This window comes from Mizuhopecten yessoensis, unplaced genomic scaffold (genome assembly GCF_002113885.1).
Source record: "Mizuhopecten yessoensis strain PY_sf001 unplaced genomic scaffold, ASM211388v2 scaffold10885, whole genome shotgun sequence".
NCBI lineage: Eukaryota > Metazoa > Mollusca > Bivalvia > Pectinida > Pectinidae > Mizuhopecten > Mizuhopecten yessoensis.
The window spans coordinates 780,847-802,542 of NW_018408770.1; the positions used below are offsets into that span (position 1 = coordinate 780,847).

The 21,696-nt window shown below is 37.5% G+C and overlaps 1 protein-coding gene across 5 annotated transcripts in view; it reads right to left on the reverse strand.

Moving 5' to 3' along the window:
- LOC110463305 (tyrosine-protein kinase Src42A-like) overlaps positions 1–20,351 on the reverse strand; it is a 41,470-nt gene extending 21,119 nt beyond the window's left edge. For all 5 annotated transcript variants that reach the window (XR_002464374.1, XR_002464373.1, XR_002464372.1 and 2 more), the window contains exons 1-4: positions 19,588–20,351; positions 18,865–18,986; positions 18,176–18,339; positions 1,373–1,541 (exon numbers count right to left, since the gene is read on the reverse strand). Coding sequence is in view for 1 of the 5 variants with exons in the window: in XM_021517804.1 (XP_021373479.1) it covers positions 1,373–1,541; positions 18,176–18,339; positions 18,865–18,986; positions 19,588–19,991 (859 nt within the window). In the remaining 4 variants the exon portion in view is untranslated. The remainder of the gene's footprint in view (positions 1–1,372; positions 1,542–18,175; positions 18,340–18,864; positions 18,987–19,587) is intronic.
- Positions 20,352–21,696: the final 1,345 nt, after the last annotated feature.

The following is a 21,696-nucleotide window of genomic DNA, read 5'->3' on the forward strand; positions in this document are numbered from 1 at the left end:
GTCTAGCCTCTAACCAAAGTCTATGTATAATTAATTGTGTATACATTATTTCAAGGTAGCTCTTGTTAAAATGTCAAATTTAGTGTGTGAAGACAAAATAAAGAGCAGCTTAATAGCTACCTTAAGGAAATTGACATCTCAAAAATGAAATGTGTGTAAGGGTGAATGCTAATTTATACTTTTTACCTGACAATAACACAAATGAAGCTTGTTTCAGTTAAGCCACTTACAAAGTGAAAAAGCACTGACAGTAGGTACACTAACAAGCAATTGTGTGGTTTTAAAACATTTAACTGGTAGCCTGATTATGAAGAGTGCATCTGTCATACACGAGACCAGGTGTGACCTTCTATACATAAAGTAGATTAGAACTCATACAGACATATTCTGCATTACTTTCCCAGCAGGACTGACAAACAATTACCCATATACCATTACCCAGCAGACTGTCGGTCAGAGGTGTGTACACTTCTCAACGCCAAAGTGCTGGTGCCAGCAGCACCGGAAAACAAATACACAATCATGGACATTGCAAATGGTTGTCATGACAACTATAAATGTGTATGGAACCAAAAACCAATTGGACATTCGTTTTACAATTTTGGTTAGAAGTGCGGGTTCCGTGTAGTGTAGACAGTTATCTAATGTTATTGTTGCCAAGGAGACTCTATCATTTTTATAATTGTATTCATGAATTTGTTAGCAATCGGAGGAATAAAACCAATTTGTCAGTACAATTTAATTTACTCTCTTGATAATAGCACACGCCTGTATAGAACCATGCAACAACAACAAGCAAACAACCAATTATGTCTGTCACAGAAGATTGACTGGTGTCCATGTCAGTTCCATAAACACTACCCTTCTACTAGCGTAGCCCAATTACTGCAAACAAAAATGGTCATGTTGAGGTCTTGCACAAGGATAAGAAACAGATGTTTGTCAAACCTAACCTAGATTCTTCAACATGTACGTTTCCCGTTAATACAGCCTTGTACAATGCTTAGCAACAGAAAGCTTTACTTGTTGAACTAGAAAAAGTAATGACGGTACTTCTTGTATGGGTAAATTTCTCCATAAATTTAATAACACAACTTTGAATGACAATTTTTTCTTGCATGGCATAACTATGTCACAAATTCCATGCATGCTGTACTGTGGTCATATGAAGATGTTAGTCTTAAACAAGTATCTATTAAAATCAGTCAAGGGTATTTTCAATGATGTGGTTGGACGATGAAAAGACTCTTGACTCTATGAAAAATTCTTCAGGTCAAGAAAGTCTCTTTTAAAATGAAGAGGTGACATAGTTTATTTACCTGGGTATTTTATGCCTCCTTTTATCAACCTGGTGTGACGTCATTTTACTTACCTGGTTTGAGGGTCTTGATGGCGACAGGTGTAGTGTTGTTCCAGAGTCCCTCCCAGACCTCTCCGAACTGGCCATGTCCAATCTTGCGTATGAGTTTGAGCGACGACTTGGGGATTTCCCATTGGTCATTTGTGTTGTAAGAAAGTCCTACAGTCTGGGGCTTTTCAATCTGAAGAGGAAATTCATTTATAATACAATTAAACAATGAATTCAGTCTTGATATACATGAGGAAGTCAGTGTATCAGATATTGTTCCAGACTCTGTAGCTCTGTTTCAACATTCAGGGCACCAATAATTGTAAACTGAACCATTTTTCAATATACCTATATTCTATTTTCATTAATCCAGAAAAAATAATTTAAAATCCTGAAAAAAGGGTAAAAATAACCTAGTAATTTATAAAAAAAATCATGATTAGCTGGATTAACTTTTCATGGTTTTATGTTGATGATATGACAATCCTATTCTCATATGATCTTTTGACCTTCAAAATAGGAAGGATCTTAACAGTAAACAAGAAAAGTACTGTACACACATCATGGAATGGGCATTTTCATACAGGGGATAAAACTATAAATTGTATAAATAATAATTATTTCCATAGATAATTATGTAAGTGGAACCTTTTAATTTATGACCTCATTAAATTGTTAACTTTATTTTTTAAATATGAAACAACTATCGTTCTTATCATGAACTAAAAAAAAACAACATTCGGAACAATCTACAATAACAATTTACTAGTCTTCTCAAAGTTTAACCTTTCAAAGGTAACATTTCTACCTTCTAGCTACTTTTTTAATTGATCTTCATTAATAATGAGTTCATTATACCATGATTACAGATATTGGTTTGTGATTTTAAATGCTGTTGTGAGTGCCTCCAGACAGACAACCCTCGACAGATGGCCCTGTCAAAGGACAACATTCCATACAGAAATCTTTCAAGTCACTGAGTCACAATGGGTTTCTTATGTAAAGGCAAAATCAGACGAGAAATCAACAAAAAAAGTTTTGTTATTATATACACTTTAGACTTCAATTCATGAGGGACTGGTTGAGCTCATGGTAATGGACACAAACCAATACTGGTCCAGACAAGTCTCTGGACACAAACCAATACTGGTCCGGACTAGTATCTGGACACAAACCAATACTGGTAAAGATCAGTCCCTGGACACAAACCAATACTAGTCCGGACTAGTAACTGGACATAAACCAAAACCGGTCCAGACCAGTATCTGGACACACACCAATACTGGTCAAGACCTGTCTCTGAACACAAACCAATACTGGTCCAGACCAGTCTCAGGACACAAACCAATACTGGTCCAGACTAGTCTCTGGACACAAACCAATTCAGGTCCAGACTAGTCTCTGGACACAAACCAATACGGTTCCAGACCAGTCTCTGGACACAAACCTATACAGGTCCAGACTAGTCTCTGGACACAAACCAATACAGGTCCAGACCTGGCTTGGGACACAAGCCAATACTGGGCCAGACAAGTCTCTGGACACAAACCAATGCTGGTCTAGACCTGGCTCTGGACACAAACCAAAACTGGTCCAGACCAGTCTCGGGACACAAACCAAAACTGGTCCAGACTAGTCTCGGGACACAAACCACCAATACTGGTCCAGACCAGTCTCTGGACACAAACCACCAATACTGGTCCAGACCTGTCTCTGGACACAAGCCAATACAGGTCCAGACCAGTCTCGAGACACAAACCAATACTGGTCCAGACCAGTCTGTGGACACAAACCAGTACTGGTCCAGATGAGTCTCTGGACACAAATCAATACTGGTCCAGACCTGGCTCGGGACATAAGCCAATACTGGGCCAGACAAGTCTCTGGACACAAACCAATGCTAGTCCAGACCTGGCTCTGGACACAAACCAATACTGGTCCAGACCAGTCTTGGGACACAAACCAATACTGGTCCAGACTAGTCTCTGGACACAAACCAATACTTGTCCAGACCTGGCTCGGGACACAAGCCAATACTGGGCCAGACAAGTCTCTGGACACAAACCAATGCTGGTCTAGACCTGGCTCTGACAAACCAAAACTGGTCCAGACCAGTCTCGGGACACAAACCAATACTGGTCCAGACTAGTCTCTGGACACAAACCAATACAGGTCCAGACCAGTCTCTGGACACAAACTAATACTGGTCCAGACCAGTCTCTGGACACAAGCAAATACTGGTCTAGACTATTCTCTGGGCACAAACCAATACTGGTCCAGACCTGGCTTGGGACACAAGCAAATACTTGACCAGACCAGTCTCAGGACACAAACCAATGCTGGTCCAGACCTGGCTCTGGACACAAACCAATACTGGTCCAGACTAGTCTCTGGACACAAATCAATAATGTTCCAGATGAGTCTCTGGACACAAATCAATACAGTTCCAGACCAGTCTCTGACACAAACCAATAATGGTCCAGACCTGGCTCGTGACACAAGCCAATACTGGGCCAGACAAGTCTCGGGACACAAACCTATACTGGTCCACACCAGTCTCTGGACACAAATCAATACTGTTCTAGACCAGTCTCTGGACACAAACCAATACTAGTCAAGACCTGGCTCGGGACACAAGCCAATACTGGGCTAGACAAATCTCTGGACACAAACCAATGCTGGTCTAGACCTGGCTCTGGACACAAACCAATACTGGTCCAGACCAGTCTCTGGACACAAGCAAATACTGGTCCAGACTATTCTCTGGACACAAACCAATACTGGTCCAGACCTGGCTTTGGACACAAGCCAATACTTGGCCAGACCAGTCTCAGGACACAAACCAATACTGGTCCAGATCTAGACCAGTCTCTGGACACAAACAAATACTGGTCCAGATCAGTCTCTGGACACAAACCAGGAACAGGACTGTATAAACATGATTCCAATATATAGTTTACAAGTTAAAACTGTGACTGAGCAGAGAAGATATACCTCCTCAAACAGTTATTACCTAGATGCAGTTCATATTAAAACTGACTGAATAGGGAACAGTTGTTACCCAGTTGTAGTTTATAGTAATACCCTGACTTTACCGTATGAAGAGATTACATGTCGTCATACAGGCTTATTTCCCATGAAGTTTAAAGTGAAACTGTGACAGAACGAAGAGAGTATGCCTGCTGAAACAGTGGGGTGACACAGGTTATTCAGGTGTAATAGTAAACCTAGGGAACTCCTCAAACAGTCCTGTTATCAAGGTGAAGTTTACAGTAAAACCCTGACCGTGACTGTACAAAGATGGTATTCCTTCTCAAACTGGGTTGTTATCAAACCACATCTGGCCAAGAAAAAGCTATCATCTTTAAATTTGAATCTCGTTGAGGAGCTCCGGCTATAGACTGACCTAGATATAGTCGACTATATAAGGGATAAGACATTATATAAATTCCTACCTTGTTTGCTGGTTGCACAGATTAATTGTCTGTGTCAAAAATGTGTGGATCTTTATATCTTCATAACGGAGTTTTGACAATCTTAAATTTATCAATATCTTTGTCATTGTTCCCCAAGGTAAACAGATCATATTTCCTGGGCTATTATTGGTGTTCTAGATAATTATGAACATACCCATTATTTTCCTATTTTGATTTTTTCGTTACAATTCAGCGTTAATTCTAGATGTAAACATGCCCAATTTTTTCCTATATTGGATTTTCATTTCAGTACATGTATTGGGTAAATTCTGGATATGAACAAGATTTTTCATTTTTTCTATTTAATCACTGTCTTTTAGATTGTGGTGACGTAATCATTTCTACAACCTAAAATAGATATTGATCAGTAATGGACCCGATATCATACACAAACACAAACAATGTTAATCTCAAAGGAAGGATGAATAACGATACAAGGCAAGGAAACTGCATCAGTATTGATGAGGCATGAAAACTTCAACCATTAACTGAGCTAAATAAATATAAAGTTACAATTCAAAAATTCAAACACACATGAAGATGTAATTATAAGGATACCAGATTCATACAACAGTATATAACAAAATATCAAACAATAATAACGTTTTTATGTGTTATTGACCTGAAATGTATATTTCTAGCACATGTTCTCCAGACATCTAGCACTTATCTCTGGATACTGTATCTGAAGCAGCTGAATAATTTAATTACGCTAGTGTTATGATCCAGGTGTGATATAATGGGGTCGGTTCACTGACAGTGACAGACGTACATCTATAACAGATTCAGATACCACTTCTTCTTGAAAGATAGAATGATGTCTTATAATTTTATTTGAAGCTCTAAACATTTTTCTCATGCCATCACTAATTCACCTTAAGTGATATTTTAAAATGTTAAATGCATTAAGATTAATTTCACTACATTATATAACCTCATTATATGTTCCACTATACAAAATGTATAATATAGTGATTTTTATATTTGTAAACTTCTGGACAAATATTGGAGACCAGAAATAATGGAGCAAAATGTTGGTTGCATGCACATGGCACCTACAATGACCTCTGATGGTGGTAGTCTCAGCATTATCGCAAGGGGATACGTGTCTTCATTATCACTTATACCAATTCCCATTCATGGTCTTCATTATGTTTGTGATACAATAGCCAGAGAATCAAGAGGTCATGAAGATGTGAATAAAGGTGATTTGTCATGAAGCCACAAATCAAATCCATCAGGCCAAAGTTCATGTATCAGAGGTCAAGGTGATGTGATAAAGGTCAACTGTTATAAGATGATAATTAACTTTAATTAATTAACTAGAAGTTAACAAGATTTCATTCAAAGATAAGCTTCTCAAACATCTACATTGTATTTCTGGTAGTAATTATTTATCAATACCATTTGTCACTGAAAGCAATATTAGAGATTCGAAGGAGGGGGGGAGGGGGGGGGGGAGAGAAGGAGGGTTGGTGGGTGGTGGCGGTGGCTGCAATAATTAACAAACGAAGAGTGATTTGTACCCTTTTGAATGGAAGTACACTGTTATCTCACACATGTAATATAGGTCACAGAGCCACTTAGAAGAGACAAGGAATTGTACCACACAACCAGGGCTAATTGCCGTGACCCACAATTAACGATACAGACAGTTCCAATGGTGTCCTGAACCACTCCCAGGAACTTTCTAGTGATTCTACTGTAGATCTACACTCCTACACAACTTAGTCAAAACATATGTGTGGCATTCCACAACTACTTATGAACTTGGATGACTTTCATCTTGGTTTAACTCATTCACCCCTGAAGACGCATTTGAACTCTTCTAATTCAAAGGTTGGAATAGTTCATTATGAAAGTTCAGGGGTGAATGAGTAAACCCAAACACTAGGTCTACATTACTGATCTTCTCTTCCAGATATGTGATCTCAAAGTTGCTGATAAAACTGGTATCTATATACATCCAAATGCACAGTCCTAACTTCTATATCAATTCCTGTTACTTTCTCAAATATTCTAAAACCATGGTCATTGACATATTTTTTTTATCTTTTTAAACTTCAGTAGAACCTATTTGTGTTAAGCTCTTAAGGCCATGACGTAACTTCTTATGCACAGCCATGGAGTGACTTTGTGTGCAGGATATTCAATCAAAATTCACTGACAAAAAATGTTAATGTACCAAAACACAGCTTTGAAATGAAGGAGTAATTCAATTTACTTGTAAATTGAATACCTAATTAAGCAGATATTAAATTCAGTGTAAACAGTCACAATTTAAGATGCCACTTGGAACATCTGTAAGAAATGAATACCCCTTGTCCCTTAACCTTTGGACCCAGAAATACAAACTCGTCTGAGGTATTGTCATATTTGATCTTTGTATAAATTCTGATGAAATTAAAGTCTGTTGAGAAATGAAATCAACAGAGAAGTTACAATGAATTGCAAGGTGATTGGACAGGCCGGGATAGACAAGGTGATTGGACAGGCCAGGATAGACAAGTTGATTGGACAGGCCGGTATAGACAAGGTGATTGGACAGGCCGGGATAGACATGGTGATTGGACAGACCGGGATAGACAAGGTGACTGGACAGGCCGGGATAGACAAGGTGATTGGACAGGCCGGGATAGACAAGTTGATTGGACAGGCCAGTATAGATATGGTGACTGGACAGGCCGGTATAGACAAGGTGATTGGACAGGCCGGGATAGACATGGTGATTGGACAGACCGGGATAGACAAGGTGACTGGACAGGCCGGGATAGACAAGGTGATTGGACAGGCCGGGATAGACAAGGTGATTGGACAGGCCGGGATAGACAAGTTGATTGGACAGGCCAGTATAGATATGGTGACTGGACAGGCCGGTATAGACAAGGTGATTGGACAGGCCGGTATAGACAAGGTGATTGGACAGGCCGGTATAGACAAGGTGATTGGACAGGCCGGGATAGACAAGGTGATTGGACAGGCCGGTATAGACAAGTTGATTGGACAGGCCGGTATAGACAAGTTGATTGGACAGGCCGGTATAGACAAGGTGACTGGACAGGCCGGGATAGACAAGGTGACTGGACTGGCTGGGATAGACATGGTGACTGGACAGGCCGGGATAGACAAGGTGACTGGACAGGCTGGGATAGACATGGTGATTGGACAGACCGGGATAGACATGGTGACTGGACAGGCCGTGATAGACATGGTGACTGGATGGGCCGGGATAGACAAGGTGACTGGACAGGCCGGGATAGACAAGGTGACTGGATAGGCCGGGATAGACAAGGTGATTGGACAGGCCGGGATAGACATGGTAATTGGACAGGCCAGGATAGACATGGTGATTGGACAGGCCGAGATAGACATGGTGATTGGACAGGCCGAGACAGACATGGGTAACACTGTATGCCCCAAGTGCCCCCCCCCCCCCTTCCCCATTTTTATTGGGGGAGGGGGCATAATGAAGATTTTAAAAATGAACCTTTAAAAAAACATTGAACTCGTAACATATATCAGAACTGGCTATCCAACAATGTTTCCAATGCACATACATACGTAAATATTCAGTCTAGGATAGTAACCCAAGTCTGCTTTTCATTAGGCTGACTACACAGAATGGTGGTAATGTATGCATAGAAAGTACAATCTAATCAGTAATCATGTGCTTTTTATCAATACACTTCCTTATTTAGCTTAGTTTCTCTTGTTTTCTTCACCAAACACGGTCTCTACATGGCCTGCAGCTTGCATGCTAAACTGCCATGAAAACTCCGAGTACAGACTCAAACGCCAAAAATCAATCGTTTACCATCTTCTTTGGGTTTATTCCCTTAATCTTGTCTCTAAAAGGCTTCTTGATCGATGGGTGGTGCTGCTGTATAGCTCGAGTAAGAAATCTAGTGTTTTCAGTGTCAGAAACCGGTAATGTAAATGTTTTTACCATATAAAGTTGTGTCAGCATCTTCTATGGTACTGAAAGGAACTTTCGACATTTCCATTGATTTTGACTTACTTGATTTGATCCGACTGTAAGCTTCTGACAAGTGATAAGATAACAATTGACACAAGTATATATAAAACTCTACCTGAATCTTTGTACAAAAAGGTTATATATATATCTGTAACAAACTTTTATCGTTATGTTCAATCACATACGATAGGCTTTTTACTGGTCTATGTTCAGCCTTATTTAATAGATATTGTCTTCTCTAGACTTTGTTTCACAATTTACCAAATGACCCATTGGCAATATAGAGAATTTCATTTGAATGCTGTAATTTACTGTGCACTTGTAATGTGAACTTTTCTTGTTGCCAGATCCCTAATATTACATTATGTAAAAATATATATTATGAACTGCATATTTGTAAATAAAATATTGTTTAAACCAATGTGAAATTCCATCAACTCATGTCGAAGTTGATGCCACTACAACAAATTTGAAGATAACCTGGTAGCACAGAAACAAACTACAGGTAGGAGTTCCACCATAAACAGGGTATTAAAATAATCTTGAAATCAAAGGAAAGTTTAGTATTTGATATGAGTGCAGAATAAGAACTAAAATCTTACCCTTGATGATGTTATAGTTATATAATTAGCCAACATTGACCTTTGCTGATCCTATAAATATACCTAGCCAACCTTGAACTTTGCTAATTCTATAAATATACCTACCTGTGGTGACCATATAGCCAACATTGACCTCATGATGATCCTATAAAGCTTGTTGCCAACATTGACCTTTGGTGACCCTATATATCTAGCCAGCATTGCTATTGCTAACATTGACCTTGGATGACCCTATAAAGTTACCTAGCCAGCATTGCTTATTGCTAACATTGACCTTTGGTAACCCTATAAAGTTATCTAGCCAACATTGCTTATTGCTAACATTGACCATTGGTAACCCTATGACATTACTTAGCAAGCATCGCTTATTGGTAGCATTGACCTTTGGTAACACTATAAAGTTATCTAGCCAGCATTGCTTATTGCTAACATTGACCATTGGTAACCCTATGACATTACTTAGCAAGCATCGCTTATTGGTAGCATTGACCTTTGGTAACACTATAAAGTTATCTAGCCAGCATTGCTTATTGCTAACATTGACCTTGGATGACCCTATAAAGTTATCTAGCCAGCATTGCTTATTGCTAACATTGACCTTTGGTGACCCTATAAAGTTATCTAGCCAACATTGCTTATTGTTAACATTGACCTCTGATGACCCCTACAATGTATATAGCTGGCAAACTTTGATGTTTGATGACCATAGCTAGCCAACATTGGCCTTGATGATTCAACACACTATAGCTATAGCTAGCCAACATTGGCCTTGATGATTCAACACACTATAGATATAGCTAGCCAACATTGGCCTGATGATTCAACACACTTTAGCTATAGCAAGCCAACATTGGCCTGATGATTCAACACACTTAGCTATAGCAAGCCAACATTGGCCTTGATGATTCAACACACTATAGATATAGCTAGCCAACATTGGCCTTGATGATTCAACACACTATAGCTATAGCTAGACAGCTTTGAACTTTGGTGATCCAAAAAGGTGAAATAATCACTCATTTTTGACGACCCTATATAGTGACCAAAGTGAGAAAAACCATGACCTCTGATGAACCTTGAACTCAATTAGTAATCACCTTTGATGACGCAACATACTATGGCTAGGTAGTGAACGTTGGTCTTTGATGACCTTTTATATAGCTAGCTAACTTTGACCTTTGGTGGCCCTTTAAAGCTACCCAACAAGGTGAAACAAACATTTGACCTTTGATGACCTTTTGTAGCTAGCGACTAATTTTAGATGTAGCTAGCAAACATTAATCAATGGGAAATTAGCCAACATGATAAAAAAAATAACCTTTTATGAACCTATAGCTAGAGACCAATATATTTCTAGCAAACATTAACTTTTGAGAACTTGGCCAACATGGTAAGACAAACACTGACCTTTGATGACCCTGTACAGCTTTCAAACCTTGACCTTTATTGACCCCATGCAGCCAACAAGGTAAGGTGTAAGCCTAGCTTTCTATGTGACACTACACCTGCAGCTGACCTAACATGACATGTACCTCCAGGGAAATAACCTAATATGTGAACGTGAATTTCCTTTTGACAAACTTGCAGCTGACCTAACACCATGATCTCTCGGGACAGAATTTGAACCTGATCTGAGATACAATGTACTGACCAGTACCAGCACAATGGTCAAGTATGGACTCTGGACATCTGTTATTTCTTCTACTTCACATCACTATAAAATGGCTTGTGGAACTTCAACCAATGCTCTATCAACTTGTTAAGTGATACAAATCAAATCAATAATTTCACAGGATTCCCGGTTAGGTTAGCCATCTGACCTTGTGAAGGTTATTGTCACTGGTTATTTAGAATAATCATCGAACAGTATGCAGTTTCCAGTTCTCTGAATGGTAATGTGCACGAGAGTTAAATCTAAGCAAAGTGACTTGTGTCCATAATTTACAAGGAGCTTTAACACTTCTTGGTAAATATGTATGCACACAAGTCATTTACTGAACTACAGAAATGTTGTTCAATCCTGCAAGTCCGGGACTGTCACAGAATGAACAGAACAAACCTTAGAAAATAGGATATTCAGGTCATAAATAAAATCTCGTGAAATAATCACATAGTCTATAGAAATTTCTTCAAAAGAACATCATCTTTTTACCAATGATCTTTTAACATTGCTATGATGACACAATATTCATGTTAAATTTCCTAGATTATATTTATGATGTACTTGTCACCATTAACCAACAACTAATTGTCTGCTAATACTTTAGATTTGTTAATATTAAGGAAATAATCATACATTTTCTATTTTCAAAGGTTTGGAAATGCTATAGTTTTTAAGACATAGAAGCATCAAAGGAAATCTTTTTCACCTGAAGGGGTTTCTTTCAGCAACAGTTGTATTTGAAACTGACCTTGAACCACTGGTTTGTGTGTTATGTTTAGCCCTGGGTTTATCTCCTGTAAGGGTCACAGCTAATTACACACCATGCCCTATCTCACAAAAAAATCAAAAGCAGACCTTAACATAACAAGCTCTGTATCCAGTGCATGTGAACCATGTCATCCAGGTCAAAAGATAGGGTTAAAGGTCAACTAACCAAAGACCTAAAGAATAGTACTGTAACAACTTTTTTCTGATTATTTATATTACGAGGTACGTAGCTGTTAGAACAAAATAACGTATGAATGTTTATGTTGTTGTTATACATAGAAGCTGCTTTCTATTGTATTACATCACGCAGACATATAAAGCTCAGGAGTGCTGTTAACATTCATGAATCATAGACGAGAAAAAAAACAGGCTCAAAGTGCATTGTGCAGGAAGCCTTCTTTCTCCTATATAGTCTAATAGACATTGTAATAATTTGAATGAAATCAAAATGACAAGTTTGTTTATGCAGTATGTATAGGACTATTGAGAAATATTTTGCTCAGAATTTAAATAAAAATGCAATGCATCACTTCAACATATAGTTAATTTATTCATTTCTACCAAGTTCGCCAGATATAAAGCCTGGGCATACCAATTGTGGGGCTCTGTACCTTTTTATGAATGTTTATTGCAGTAGGGGAACATAAACATCTGAGCCAGTAGAACATATACAGAGAAGGGTGAGCAAGGTTAATGGGGTGTGACGGATGCCCAACATGGTACAGCTGCTGTTCTACACTACCGTAAATATTCCAATACTTCGATAGCTCTTTTAACATCTTCTATTAAATGCAATATGGATGCGAGTTTTCATTGCTGCACTTTGATTAACATATTGAATTCTCAAAAAAATAAATTCATAAAACTTGTCTTGATCCATATGAATTTGGAATTAGTCTATCAAAATTAAATCATATATTCCGAAATTTTAATCAGTTGCAAATTATACATTGGTCTGTATTTATGAACACAACACCATATGTTTACTGCACTTATAAGCAATGGAAATCAAAGGATACATATCCCAGCAGCTGCTGGAACCCATTCTACATACATGTATGTAATAACCAGATGAGAAACACTGGTATAAAGCTATCAGCCCCGCATACATATGTGGGTGTTTGTTTGAATAAATATGAAGCTGTTTTATCTGTGTTATGTTTGAAACTGTTAAGTACCTTATGATAGCCGGTAAAAGTCTATGACTGACCTCAGTACTTATATTTATATGGGGTACTGAAATAACATGTACTACCAGTATCAGGAAAATGAAATAAATGAATTCCTCACTCAATAATAGTTTCATATATTTTTACATGTATATATATGCTACAAGTATCCTATTGATAATTTAATAACATCTATTTTTATAAATTTGACTGAACTAAAATTAAAGCTTAATTATATAACATTTTATTCTGGTCTTCAGCTCTGTCTCATCCTATATAGTTCCCATTACAAAGTATAAGGCAGATATTTATGTGCATGATAGAATTGATTTTCTACTAGATTGGAAAACTAATTGTGTTTTATTGAATGATGGTTTTGTTAACAGTGGTTAACTGAAATGTGATTAGTTCCCGATATTTTCGATTTTTTTTAAATATATCCCCTTGATCACCTATCACTTTGTGGCACAGGTTTCTGAAATTACCTTCTATCAATGTAACCCTGATATTTTCTTTGATCTTATCTTTCAGCTATGCTCTTTCTATTTCCTAGCTACGGATGCTTGGATGGTAAGATATTGGGATGACCTCTTCTTCACATCAAGCAAAGCCTAATAATCAGAGTATTGTTGGCCTCAAGAACATTTCTTGGATAGTTTTGGGGTTTGTACACAGAATTGTAATTTAAATAAAGGTGTAGAAGTCCCATGAAATAGACCAACATAGGCCAAGAAATACATGGATTTATCAATGTTTTTCTTCACATACAGTGCATTTTTTGTGAGCACGCATGGGTGCAATTCTGTACCCATATCCCCAAACTCTGACGCGGCCATCGACTCTTTTTGATTGCTGGACATGTACATGAGTGTGAAGTCCAGAGCTGGAATGTCACCAGACCAAAGTCCATTTGACAACCAGTCTACCGTTCCTTGTACAGTATATACATGAGTAAAACCTAGTCTCCAATAATCATGACCATTCCCTAACTTTCTGATGTGTGGTTGTTATCACTGGTTCCATTAATCGCCTGGTTCCAATAATCTCCTAACCCCTAATTTCGTTTCGTCATGTTTTCTACTAATCAACTAGGCTTTTATAAGAACCATGAAAGTATTTCAATATCCCCTGGGCTTTTATTAGAACCATTACATTATTTCAATATCCCTACTTTTTTGGCCCTTTTATTGTTTTTTTCCTGATTACTTAAAATGCATATTCACTTCACTTTTGGGATTGTGACATTAAATTTCATAACAGTACGTAGTGAATATTTCAATTAGAATAACAATGTTCATGATGAAAACAAGGAAAGATATTGTTTATAGTACCAGCACAGGATTAGCCCGACCTGTCTCCATCATCTGAATCTGGATTAGCCTGCAGGCCTGCCTACAGCTCAATTTACAAGTCACCAGGCTCAATTCTGTCAACAGCCCTACAGAAACTAGCGTTGCTATGGTTGCACACCAAATTTATTAGTTTGTTCATTTCACAAAAGCATATGTTGAAGGCTTTGTTTTTAAATATGGGTTTTCATGAAGGCAATAACATTTGTCTATTTTTACACATATTTTACCCTACAAAATCTCAATTTTTACATATCTTTTAGAAATTTATTCTTACAGCTGTCTATTTAGAAATAATAAAACCAAAGGAAAAACTAGTTTACATAAAGTTTTAATAAAGTATTTGAATACAGGATTTCATTACTTCAATGCCCTTCTTCCACAAGACATTAAACCTGGGGCTCTCAATGTGTATTGTAGTGTAGTGTTTAGTAGCAAATTATAACAAGAGGCCCAGATATCCACCTGGATATCTAAGAAATCATGGCAAAACATTCTCCAAATGAGATCCAAGGAAATATGCCAAACCCCAAGGCCAATCCTTGTAGCATATCTCTATTACACTTTTCCTGCCCAGTAATCTTATGTATGGTTATGGGGTGTGGATCTCAACCATTTTAAAGTTATGACCCAGGGGTTAAATCTCCAACGATGGGGCAGTCCCCCAAGGCCATCCTGGAAGGTAATGTGCATATCTCAACTGTCTCCAAGCTGTGACTAAGAAACTAGGTCCCTAGGGTTGTGGCCAGACCCAAGGATCAATTCTAATGTCATGACTGCATTTGTCTCTTTATGCCCATGAATTGTATATATAGTTTTGGGTGGGGATCTCAACCATTTTAAAGTTATGACCCAGGGGTTAAATCTCCAACGATGGGGCAGTCCCCCAAGGCCATCCTGGAAGGTAATGTGCATATCTCAACTGTCTCCAAGCTGTGACTAAGAAACTAGGTCCCTAGGGGTTCGGTCAGACCCCAGGGTATATTCTAATATAATGACTGCATTCGTCTCTTTATGCCCAGCATTTGTATATATATTTTTGGGGTGGGGATCTCAACTGTTTTAAAGTTATGGCCTAGGGACTATGTCTCCAAGGGTGGGGCCAGACCCTAGGGCCATCTTGGAAGCAAATGTGCATTCTTCTCTTTATACTCAGTAATTGTACATATGGTTTTATGGTGGGGAAATCAACCATTTCCAAGCAATAAACTTTTTTGGCCCCACCCCTTAGCCCGGGGGGTCAGCCCCACCATTTGTACAATTTTGAATCCCTGCCTCCAATGAATGCTTCTGACCAAATATGATTGATATCCATGGCATAGTTCTACAGAAGAAGTCGTTTATAGCAATATAGCCAAACAACCCTTTTTGACCCTGCCTCTCAGCCACCTGGGGGGTCAGCCACACCATTTGTACAATTTTGAATCCCTGCCTCCCATGAATGCTTTTGATTAAATATAATTGATATCCAGTGCATAGTTCTACAGAAGTTGTTTGTAGCAATATAGCCAATTTGTCCCCTTTTGGCCCTTCCCCTCAGCCCCCTGGGGGGACAGCCCAACCATTTGTACAATTTTGAATCTGCACCACCTCAAATTTAGTTAAATTCCAATCAGTGGTAAAGAAAAAGAAGTCGTTTAAAGAAATTGTAGACGGACAGACGCCACGGTATGGCATAAGCTTTTTGACAACAAATGAAAAAGCCTTTAAAGCAAACAAGCCTGGCTTGAAAAATAAGACAATTTCAAAAATGTGCTACATATTTCTATCAATATATTGAGAATATTCCATATTCAAACATAAGGCAGGTATAGAATTGGTTTAGATGCATACATTGAAAACATTTAAAGAGATACCACCTGAGTTTGGTCTTAAAATATGAAACTTAGCATCGAAAACAAGCCATGAATCCTTACTAAGCACTACTAGATTTACTCCTATAACATACATGTGTAGGAGGCCAGTGGTTAGCTCAATAGCAATTTGTTTTATTGGATATAATAATGTGGTGCCTGTCAAAAGTATCCTGCAAAGTAAACCTCTATCATTGTTGGAGTAAACTAGTGTAAGCCATGATCTCGAAAAAATAATTTCTACTATTAACAATACCCAAACTTTCCTATTTTCTGTGACAATACTATTTTGATGACTTCCACTTCCTGGAACATGCACTGGCACAAAAAAAGGTGATATTGTGTTCTATTGCGGTAAAACATGCAAGTATTTTCTGTAACCATGTTCTTTGTGAAATTTTTTCAAATTCATTTTTAACATGTGTGACTGCACTCTAAACTAAGATTGGCCTAGTGGTTGGACAAGTCACACAAGTCATGTACAGTTTTGCACTGGTACTATTCGTCCCTTAGTTTACAAGATATGCAACTAATGCAAGCACAGCCGTATGATAAGCACCAAGTGAACAACTGGCAACATGTGGAAAACAAGGCAACTTCATGATCATAGAAACACTTTCCCTTTACGATTTTAATCACAACAATACCTACTGGATGACTGTTGGTGAGGTTTTAGAGCCAGATATATGCAGTAGCCATTGTGGCATGTTTAGAAACATATAATGTAGAAATTAGTATAGAATTTTGTTTCTCTAAGTCTAAGGTTGCATTACGATAACAGTACTGCATTTGAAATTCTTATTTGCATAAATACTTAAATAAACTAAATAGCCTACTGTGTCACATAATACCTATGCATATTTTAAGTTTCACCAATCTCAGCCCTGCTGCACCTTGACCGTAGATATTAACTCATTCACCCCTGAAGACACATTTGAACTCTTCCAATTCAAAGGTTGGAATAGTCCATCATGAAATTTCAGGGGTGACTGAGTTAAAAACTTCTTTATTGGTGTTAAGGTAGAAACAAGACATTAAATGTATAATTATGAATTATGATCAGTATCTTTCTGATGATTTAAATTCTCAAGATTAGCTTTAGCTTGTAAGCTGTTCTTGCATCAATCGTCACACTCTGGATATTATCCATTAACAAATCTGACCGAAGTGTAACTTAGTCCCATCATAATGTGATATGATACAACCCTAGGCCACACGTGCACCGAGGGCGGTAACAGGAAGTGGGTCCTCGTAGGAGATGACACCTTCCAGGATGGTATGTCAAGTAACCACTCATGACCACCGAGGACTGAATGCAATGTCGACTTCCTGAGCAGAATTGCATTACAGAGGCATTTTATAGTACATAGAAGCAGGCTACTTATCGACCACACTTGTGTATCACTAATTAACGTTTCTAAGGTTATCAAGGGCCTAACAACTGGTTGTCAAGGATTTACTAGCATATCTTTGCAACTGAGAAACCATTCATTAAATTTTATAAATTAATAATCAATATTGTATGATTTAGGAATGAAGCAATAGGTCAAAACTAAGGTAAATATATGTGTATCATCATGATCATGACCTTGGTAATCAAATGTAAAAATGAAAACTCCTAAAAATTGTATTTGTTATTGTTCTACCAGACTAGAAGCAATATTTGATTTTTGATTGCTCTGTATAACTTAAAGAAATTCATTATCATGCCTGAGTACAGTGCAAATATTGCAACAAATCTAAGCAGCAATATCAACAAAGACTAGCTGCAATTCTTAAATTTAAAATGGACATTAAGATTTTAAATTTTAGCTACAAAATGGGTCTTATGACCAATGCCCCTCCTTATCTCTGCTTTTGGATAGATTTTATCAACAGGTTATACATGTATGTACACTGATGCTTGTCTGGAACTGCCTGCAAGTTTAAAACAAAACAATGATTAAACACTGATAAAAGAATAGAGCCTACCTGAGTACAGGGTTTACGAAGGTTGACGCACAATCCATCAGGGTCTGTACTATAGTGATCTGTAAGATCTGATAACGTTCTAAATGTAACTCGTCTCGCAATGAAGAAGCCACCCTCATCCAATTGTCTTATTCTATAGTGCTTGACAGTGTCTCCATCACGTACTGAAAGAAAATATACATCTAGTTAAAAACATCAATTAAAAAGTTACACGTGCACATAAAATGTAGGGTAGGGCATGTTGAAATGTCTCAACGAAAATGTACAGCACATATTACTCCAATTGATAACTATTACTTCTAGATAGAAACTACAGGTCAATGTTTTCTTACTAATATAGTTGTGATTCTTACCCTCATATTGGATGCTTATATTAAACTTCCCAAGAAAAACAATGCATCCTGTTTATCTAATGATTTCCCAAATTAACATCATCCTGCATGTCAAGCCAAACACTTTCAGGACAACAAACAAAAAAAGGTAATCAGACTACACCATAAATACTTAAAATCGAAGTGTGGTGCATGTCAAGGGACACAGGTGCTGGACGCACTATTAGTAATATGATGTGTAAATACTATATATTACTATCAGTGTGTCCAGCACCTGTGGCAATGGACATCAGAACATCTAGATATTCAAGGTTTAACTTAAGTAAAACCATATCAAAGAGTAAGTGATAAACCTACCTGATAAGGAATAATCATTTCTTCGACTTTCACTGTCTCTTATCAAGAAAGCACCATGTTCATTTTCTATTGAAAGTAATTTTTTCTCTGCTTCAACACGTTTAATCTTTCCGAAATACCATCTGAAAGAGAAAGGGATGCAAAATGTGTGTTAAAAATGACAAAGAAGGAAAGACATGCTTTCAAATTGGTACATAAAACTACAATATCCCTGTACTTCTTGATCAACACAAATACCTGCAAATACATTTGAAATTGATTTCGTTGCATATTAAAGCATCAGTCAATTTCTTTGATTTTCATTATATTTCGATGGTATTTTAACTATTTTTGTGAAATATCATTTTCAAAGACTTACCAGTTTCGTTAACAAATTGCAAAAACAGTGTATTTTTGCCTTTAGTATATATCTCTAACCATTTTAGTATTGAAAAATGGCATCTAGTGACTTGGCAAAATGTTGCAATACAATTATTTTAGGTTTAAGTCAATACACAGCCCTATTATATATCTTTCATATACAATCCTGTACAGAAAGTTGGTATCATTGACATCAATTGTTTACAGCACACATATAAAATACAATGAAACAAAAATGCCTTGGAGTGATTTGCTGTTAAATACTATACACTAAGTTTCGTCTTACATTGTGTATTCCATCGATGTGTAATTGCAATGTGTACAACATATTTCAAGATAATATGGATGCATTTTTTTACTTACGGTTCCGATTCCAAACTCTTCAACTTAGCCACATAATTAGAAGGTATATATCCCTCGTTTTGTGTTGTTTTCGACCGAGCATACCACCAGTCACCTTGTGTATCGTTTATAATTTCTAAATGTTCCCCTTTCCGGAAGCTGAGGTCCTCCGCAGTCCTAGCATCGTAGTCATACAATGCTACGAACACTTTGGTAGTTGTCGGAGTGGTCTCACTCGTAGGCTCCGGCTGTGGGGTGGAAGATATGGACACTATGGGGCTTGTTGAGGGGGGCGGGGTGGACAATGCCACGGGAATGGGGACAGTGGGTGTCCCATTTGACAGTTCCTGTGCAGCCTTGTGTTGGGGAGTCGTCTGAGTACCAGGGACATTGCTTGTGTTGTCTCTCCGTAAACAATTCCCCATCACGCCAGTTTTTAATCTTAATCCACAGAATGAAACAGGATCTACCCACCTAAATCTCTGGTTTGGCTACATCACTCCCTTATACCTATTTTAACAGGAATATCGTTAATCCAGATCGGTTTTCTTCTCATCATCTTGAGTGATTACCAGACATGATGAAAACCGTACAACACCCAAGACAGTACTACGCATTGAAAAGTAGTTCTATTTATATTGATAAATAACATCCATTTCTTAACCTGAACATCATTATGTGATTATTCATTTCCACTCAGTTACAAGTGTTTAACTAGCTAATACTAGATCACGTACATTGTGATAACATAAATATTTCCATTACAATTTATTCATACGCAAAAAAGACCGAAGTACCAGGCAGGTGCCCGTTTCGATCGCTAATAATACATCGACGTTGGTTGGTCAAAAAATAGTTTCCGGTGCCGGATACCCGTTTCATGAGCCAATAAAAACGTGTTTAACAACAAATGTGAAGAGTGGCAAGTTAACCCGTTTATTAATTGCTGTAGGGCAAAACGATGCCATAGGTTATATTTTAGCAGAATTTCAAACGCTTTCAAATTGAACTTCATAAAAAAAAAAAAAAAACGATTAGGTATACGGATTTTCCTGCACTTTCGGAACTTATGATATTTCTGTTTTAAAACACATTTAAAAAATAACAAAATTTGACATGTTATAAAATAAAGTTCATTATAATTGATTAAAAAACTTAATTTGTTCAGAGACATACATTTTCTTTTCATTCTGCTGTATTATGTAAATGTGTACGTTTCAGGATGAATATAGAGTCGGACCGAATATCGATCTCTTTAAACACGGAATTAGATTATTCAGAGACTAATACGTATACGTCTCAGTGTTATTCTTATAAATAGTCTTCTTGCATATGAACTATTCGGTAACTTTTTTCAGCGAATAGGAATTAATTTCTATTTGTATTTAAGTAAATACTTTCGATATACATTATAAGATATGTTTTCTTCCTTACTTGTTTACTTGTATGTCACAAATGAAACTAGACTGACAAACTGTGAGCAGGCTCACAGATATACCCCTCTTTCCCCACCCCCAACCTCGCCCGCATCATCTTTTCTGGGTACTCTTTGGTATTTTTTAAATAAGTGTTAAAGTACCTATCAAATGTAACAAAATTGGTTGTTATTTTATAAGAGCCTTCTCGTGCTTATGTCTACCACTTTCTGAATACATGTACTGGTGTCCTAGATAATGATATATTAACATATTATCAAATAACTCTGGTCCAACCGGTCCAACCATTTGGATCGCGATAAAAGAAAGCGATCATAAAAATACTAAACACTTCGATTGCAAGGGGTGTAATAATAATAATGTCAAGTTTAAAAAAAAATCTAACAAGAGGTTTGGGAGAATTCGCGCTTCCATTATTACTGGACGGTCAGACAGGATGATTCCTATCCAACCATAATGGACGAACGGACAGGGTGATTCCTATACACCCCCTTCCCCGCGCCTAAACTTCGTTTTTCGGTGGGTAGACCTTGAGGGAAAAGCAGAGCTATCTGTTCTTATTTTTTTTTTATACCAGTGACGTATATATGTAACAGGTTGCTATTTTGTATCCATCAAAATTTCGATAGTTATAATTGTTCCATATTTTTGTATTTTTTTTTTGTATTCGACATCTACATTTTTTTGGAACGAT